The following is a 7,374-nucleotide window of genomic DNA, read 5'->3' on the forward strand; positions in this document are numbered from 1 at the left end:
TCCCTCTTGAAAGCTTGTAAGTCAGTCACTTCTTGCCTTTGTAGCCCCCGCCCCCCATTTTGGGTAGCCAATGTCCAAGTTGCCCATCCCTGTCTACTCTGTGTGTGGATGGGGTGGGAATGATTCTTGCTGTAAGGACTTGTTCCCTCTTTTGAGCTACTGCTTCCATAGGTGTAGATAATATACATTTTTGACAAACGAAATATTTTTTTAAAAAGTCACCCTTTTAGAGAAGAGCAGAGAACGGAACCCTACCCAGAGAAGCAGTGATGACAGCGATGGAGGCAGAGACGATGTGGAGAGATGGAGTGGCTGGGGACTTTAGACCCAGAGAGGGAGAGGGGCTGTGTGCGGACCACCCGGGGCGGGGGTGGGGGGGTAGGTTTGTGGGGTATACCCTTTGGTTAATGGATGATGCTTGGAGGGGATTGTAACCATGGCAAGGAAACAATATACGATGGGATCAATGTGAAGCTAATGTCCTCCCATGTAAACTATCACATAATTCACAATAAAGCATTAAAAAAAAAAAAAAATCACCCTTTTAAAATTAGTCTTTTTTCTTTTCCTTTTTCTGTTGGCTCTACAAGGGATTCCTTTTTCTCCCTTTAAAGGGTAGCGGGGATATTTTACATTTCTGCCCAAGTAGTACAAGAAGAAAACCAATTCCAATGAATGGGTGTTCTAATTCTAAGCAGTTTAATTATTATAATTTTAGAAACTTGCCACAAAAATTTTCATAGTAAACAAAAGAGGTGAGAAGTACTCAAAATTAAGTAAATGGCCAAACATATTTCCCCCAATACTCTTAATAATTGGGGGGAAAAAAGCTATCCATATTTTTTTATTTCTAAAAGCCAAATTTAATAAATTAATATATGCATGCCCAATAAAAATACAAAATCACAACTTTAAACCAATTAATAATTTAACAGCAACTGCTCTGTGTTGTACATTTTTTATTGGTATGGATAACTTATTAAAGTAACAAATCTGAAGACACATTTTGTTTCTGCTGGAGAGAAAGTACTATGTTATAGAAGAACTAAGAGAAACCAGAAAATAAACCACTGAGGAAAGCAGACATATAATATAGTCTATGGCAGTGCAAAGGGCCAGAAGCGCTGCTTTATCCATTTGCGAGTGTATGTTTCAATAAGTGTATCAGAGACCAATGACATTGAACCCAAAAGCAAAGTCACGACAGGTTTACTCTGAAGCATGCTGGGTTACAACCACAAGCTGCCCTGGACCAAGAGGCTATGCAGGTTTGTTGCTTTCTTTGTATGGGGTTCGCTTGCCAAATAGGGGGCTAATCATGCAATAGCTTGAGTTTCTCTTAACATGATAAACACCCAGGCTCACTAGAACTGGAAAGCGTGTATTCACTGTTTTACAAGGACAGCTGAGCGGCACTACAAAAACAACAAAAAGTTCCTTCATTTTAATCTGTTATATGCCCAAACCTCTAACCAAGAAATAATTCAGCCAATTAAATTACTATAAAACATTCCTTCATATCTGTAAAACATTTCTTTTTCCCCTCTCAAAGATTTAAAATAAAATGTCTTCATTTTTGATAAGCAGCTCCACTACCAGTCTCTGGTATCGAATGTCATTCAAGGCAGCCATTGCATCCAGCTCTGGAGATCGCATCAGGGTCGGGCCAAAAACAATCCCAAGGTTCTCAGCATTCATAAGATTCTCCTTTTCATGAAGCGTCACTCTGAAAAGCACAAGGGCAGGAGCACATGATGTTGTATAAGTCAGGGGCTTCTTTACAGAGTGTGGGCATTAAAAGAGCAAGAGCCACACGATGGTTTGTGCCACTTGTAATGCAGCAAATCATCCCTAAGCCAGTCCTCTGTTACATCATGTAACTTCAAAGCACTCATGTTCCTTAAAGTAAATGAAGTTCAGAAGAAGTTAAAACTGCTGGTGACTCACTGGGTTTCAAGCCTGGGTAAAATGTTGGACGTTGGACTGTGTGGGCTTAGTTCTACATGGGTAGTTAGTTATCTGCTACACCGAGAACTGTAGAGGTGGGTGTGAAAATGGTAGAGAAGACATGGGGACATCCCCCCTCCGTCTTCTGGGTTGCTTGTTTCCATAGAGGATTTCTGCAAGTCAAACAGTTGATGGAGTATCTAGGGAGAGGGGAGCAGAGAGTACAAGGAAATGGCTCAGGGTAAGCAATGCTGCCGGGGTGCTCAAACGTTCATTTTCTTTGTATGCCACAGCAGTTGCACAGAGACTATAATTTGAGAGTTGTTCCTTTGATTCAGTGTGGAGTATTTAATTACATCCAAATATGAAGCAAACTTGAATTGCCAAGTGAAGCTGCAAGCATATTATGGGAAGGTTTTAACTCATGTAGTTAGTGTGAGAAATAGCTCTTGGGGTGATCCATCTTCAGGATTAAGGGGAATCTTTTGGGGGAACAGGCTGGCCTAACAAAAGAAGCTCAGAAGGGAGGAAGAGACTAGTTTGACCAGCTGGACTTTTAAAATAAGAACATACCCATCAAAGAAATAGGGGAATTTCATGGGAAGTGGGGTTGGGGAGGTGGGGAGTACATGGGGGGGTGGTGTGGAAACTAACTTTAAATGAGACTGCTCCCAGTAAGGACTAGTATGGGACATACAAGAAAGACTGTAAACTCCCAAACACCCAGGAAAAGGAGAAATGGAGAAGGTGAAGTGTTCGTGAGCTGGCCATGCCTCACATCTGCCAGTGTCTGACGCCCAATTTTGCAAAATTGAATAAACAGGCCTCTCTCTTGCTAAAATGAGTACAGGTTGGATTTCTTGAGCGTTTGTGGGTAAATACCCATGATAACCCACTGGCAACCTTATATGGGATAAGGCGGTCCACCCCAGTTCTCTGTCCAGAGTCCCATAGGGCTAAGGTCCAAATCAGGGGTTTATACCGATCAGCTAGTGCTTAAAAGGGGCCAAGGCAGTGTCCGGGGTTCCGACAGCGTTTCTCACAGTTAGATATCAATGAGACCAAGTAGTCATTTCTGTTAAACACGTGAGTTATGTAGAAATGTTCAACTGTTCTGACTGCAGTGAATTTAATATGTTCTAAATAAAATTAGGCAAAGCAGACGCCCAAGTGCTGCTGTCTTTTTTTCCTTCTTTTCTGACGGGTCTATGGGTTTTATGAAATTTGAACTGTTGACCTTATGGTTCACAGTCCAGTGCTGATCCTATAGTACCACACCAGGAGTTTCTGTGAAGACACTGGTGGTGGTGGTGATGGTGGTTATGTGCTATAGTTGGTTCTGACTCATAGGACATAGGGAGCAGAAACTTTTGTTTTTTCCCTGATGGGTCTAATAAAATTTGATCATATAATTTCGAAAATGGCTTTAATTTGTAGAGATTGAGGGTAAGCAAGCAGGGGAATAAAGCTATGCTACTTTAAAACATTAGACCAGAACGAATGGAAACATAATTTTATTTGCCTTTCCTCCCTTTCTCTACTCCACCACTTTTTATGCTAGTTTTCAGCTCTGGCAATATGTAAGTCAATAATTGAAAATCCCATCACAAAGTCTGAAGGGCCTACTGTTTAAACAAGAAGATTAAGGAAAGTGACCCTTTGTGGCGGCTGAGCTACTTCACTCTGCTTTGTCAGATGCTAGCACAGTGGTTACAAGTTGGGCTGCTAATCACAAAATTAGCAGTTTCACAGAAACTCCTGGTGTGGTACTGTAGGATCAGCACCGGACTGTGAACCATAAGGTCAACAGTTCAAACCTACCAGTTGTTCCTCAGAAACCCTTTACAGGTCCCCACGGCTCACAACGAGTCGATGACACCTAACAACAACAACAACAGTGTCTTCAGAGCTGCAGCCATTTTCTCTTCCATAAATATTGCTGCATGTCTTTAAGAGAATACTGGTATTCCCAGCACATCTGCAAGCATGCTAGAACTGCAAACATATTTATGTCCTAATCAAATCTGCATGTAGCATTGTAATGCTGAGTATTTTTAGCATTCTTTTTCAATTATGGCACTTTTACCCAGGACGACAATGTAGCTAGCATTTATTTATTCATTCAATAGAACATTTGTCTCCTTTTTCACCTTTCATTCCATTTTATTTTTAAAATTTGGATGCAACACAAGTCTCCGATGAGAAGCCCGTGACTTGCCTCTTTAGGTGTGCCATGAGGTACCGGAGGGTTTCGCAGTGAGCAGGCGGCAGCAGGGTCAGGGCTTCATGAAGGGTTTCCAATTGCTCATCGGGATCCATAATTTCTGAAATAGCAAGATGGACACCACGGAGAAACGTGAACAAACTCCTACTACAAATGGTTCATGGAATTCTTCTCTTATGGTGACTGAAATCTGGTAAAGACATGCTTTCTCACAGATCCTTGCCCACAGCTCTGGAAAGTAATTAAGTTCAAGTCTCAGATTTCCAAAGATTTCCCTGACTTTCAATTTGGCAACACTCTTCATTTAGACTTTTGGAAGGTGAGGGAGCATCTTGTCTTTTCACGTCAATGTTTTCGAAGTCTAGAACCCAGGAAAGAAGGGGTTCTAGTGATGCAGTGGTTAAAGTACTTGGCCACTAACTGAAAGTTCACTGGTCTGAACCCACTAACTGCTCTGCAGGAGAATGATGTAGCAGTCTGTCTTTAAGGATTGTTGACAGCTGCTGTCAAATCGGTTCCGACTCATAGTCACTCTGAACAGGGTAAATTTCTGCAAAAGCGGAAAGCCTCATCTTTCTCCTGCAGAGTGGCTGATGGGCTTAAGCCACTGATTTTGTGGTTCGAGGTCCAGTGGAACCTACAGTTACCACATTCCCTTCTTTAAGGATTATACCGTTGGAAACCCTATGTCCTATAGAGTTGCTATGCGTTGGAATATATGCTCGACGGCAGTGAGTCTGTAGGGTTCTGGTTGTTATTGTTAGTTGACACTGAGTTGATTCTGACTCTTGGCAATTCCATGTGTTGCAGAGCAGAAGGGCTCCATGTGGTACTGGCTGGATTCTGAACAGAGCAGATTGTCAGACTGGTATTCTGCAGTACCACTGGGTGGGTTCTAACCAGCTTGAAGGTTAACAGTCAAGTGCAAACACTTCATGCTATCCCAGGGCCTGGAGAGATGGAGTATTAACTATAAAAAAAATCAACCTCATATGTGGAACTTATAACTGACACATTCACATGAGCCATCTTAGAACACTGCAGGCTCATTACAGTGCTACTGGATTGTTCAACATAGTTTTGAACAATATTCATGGGTTTTTCCTAATTAAACCAAAAAGCATATCGTCCAATATTCACTCCTCTTATTCACTAAACCTAATTTTAAATTAGGAGTTCTTGTAGCGTTGTGGTTACAAATCAGGCTGCTAATCTCATGGTCAGCAGTTCGAAACTACCAGCAGTTCTGCCTGAGAAAGATGAAGCTTTCTGCTTCTGTAAACATTTACAGCCTTGGAAACCCTAAACAGGGTCACTATGACTCCCCAGCACAAAACCACCATTACCACCACCAATTTTAAATTACCTTGTGTTATATTAAATAAAAAAAAAAAAATCAAATTTGCTTGCAAAGTAGAAAAATTTTCTATTATTTCAGATATTCAGAAGGGGCTCTGGCTCTGGTGGTGTTGTGCGTTAGACTGCTAACCTTAAGGTCGGCAGTTAAAACCCACCAGTTGCTCTGAGGGAGAAAGATGAACCTGTCTTTTCCCAGAAAGATTTACAGTCTCAGAGATCCTGTATAGGGATACTGCATTTACAGTCTCAGAGATCCTGTATAGGGATACTGCAAGTTGAAAGGAGTCCTGGTATGGCACTGTAGAATCGGCACTGGACTGCTAACCTCAAGGTTCAAACCCACCAGCTGCTCCTTGGAAACCCTATACAGGGTCGCTATGGTTGGAATTGACTTGGTGGCACTTGACAGCAAGTTGAGTGGAGTCCTAGCGTGGCACTGTATGATAAGCACTGGACTGCTAACTGCAAGGTCGGAGGTTCAAATCCACCAGCCACTTCTCGGGAACCCTATACAGGGTGGTTATGGTTGGAATTGACCCAATGGCACTTAACAAGTCAAATGGAGTCCTGGTGTAGTACTGTAAGATAAGCCCTGGATTGCTAACCACAAGGTCGGCAGTTGACACCCACCAGCCACTCCCTAAGAACCCTACACAAGGTGGCTATGAATTGAAACAACTCAATGGCAGTGAGTTGGGCTAGTCACAGGTACGCACTGCAAACTTGGAGTTTGATTCCATGTTTGGTGTGATGACTGGTGATGGTTATGTGCCGTGGAGTCAGTTCAGACTCATAGCGACCTGGTACAGGGTTTCCGAGGCTGTAAATCTTTAAGGGAGCAGAAAATCTCATCTTTTTCCTGTGGAATGGCTGGTAGTTTCATACTGCTGACCCTGCGGTTCACAGCCCGATTCGTAACCACTACATTATCAGAGCTCCTTGGCGTGATAACTGGACTCCTACAATTACCAAAAATACAAACTTAGAAGGAGCCATCTTCATTTGGATACGCTGGTTCTGCTATATTGGCCAAATATCTGGCCACATTTCCTTAAGTGACAGATTACATTCTAGTATCAAACATCCCCCAAATAAGAGATGATGGCATCGTTGGAATTCTGTGCTCTCAGAAAGAGTACCATATCACATTCCTGTTTCGACCCAAAGGTGCACCTGACCCAAGCCATGCATGGTATTTTCAATCGTCTCATATGCATGTGAAAGTTGGACAATGAATAAGGAAATTGTTGTTGTTGTTGTTGTTGCTGTTAAGAGCCATTAAGTTGGTTCCCACTTACAGGGATCTTATCTAGGGTTTCCAAGGAGTAACTGGTGGGTTTGAACTGCTGACCTTGTGATTCACAGTCCAGTGCTGATCCTACAGCACCACACCAGAAATCTGAACATAGAAGAATTGATGCATTTGAGTTATGGTGTTAGAGGAGAATATCAAAAGTATTATGGACTGCCAAAAGAAAAAACCAATCTGTGTTAGAATGCTCTTTGGAAGACAGGATGGCCAGACTTCATCTCTCAGTGTTTGTTCCGCTGTTTATAAGGTTACTATGAGCTAGACCCAACTCGACAGCATGTAACACACAACAGCCTAAATGTCAGGAAGCTGGGGTGTCTTTAAATATTGGTTCAAACACTATAACAGGAACTAGACTGCCAAGTGCTGGACAGGACAGTAGCTTTGAATGACATTAGACCTGAAGGTATAGCCAAGGCCCTAAACCAAGAATCCTATTGTTCTAACTTGTACTTACAAAAGAAACCAACTCAAGGGACTTTAGATCCACAGAGGGAGAGGGGCTGTGTGCTGATGACCGGGGTGCAGGCTT

General features: G+C 42.3%; 1 protein-coding gene across 1 annotated transcript in view; it reads right to left on the reverse strand.

Moving 5' to 3' along the window:
* Positions 1 to 955: 955 nt before the first annotated feature.
* Positions 956 to 7,374, reverse strand: part of CHN1 (chimerin 1) — a 318,387-nt gene continuing 311,968 nt past the window's right edge. The window contains exons 12-13 of the mRNA XM_006866659.1: positions 4,166 to 4,271; positions 956 to 1,726 (exon numbers count right to left, since the gene is read on the reverse strand). Coding sequence (XP_006866721.1) covers positions 1,555 to 1,726; positions 4,166 to 4,271 — 278 coding nt within the window. The 3' untranslated portion in view covers positions 956 to 1,554. The remainder of the gene's footprint in view (positions 1,727 to 4,165; positions 4,272 to 7,374) is intronic.

Source organism: Chrysochloris asiatica, unplaced genomic scaffold (assembly GCF_000296735.1).
Source record: "Chrysochloris asiatica unplaced genomic scaffold, ChrAsi1.0 scaffold00094, whole genome shotgun sequence".
In the NCBI taxonomy this organism is placed as follows: domain Eukaryota; kingdom Metazoa; phylum Chordata; class Mammalia; order Afrosoricida; family Chrysochloridae; genus Chrysochloris; species Chrysochloris asiatica.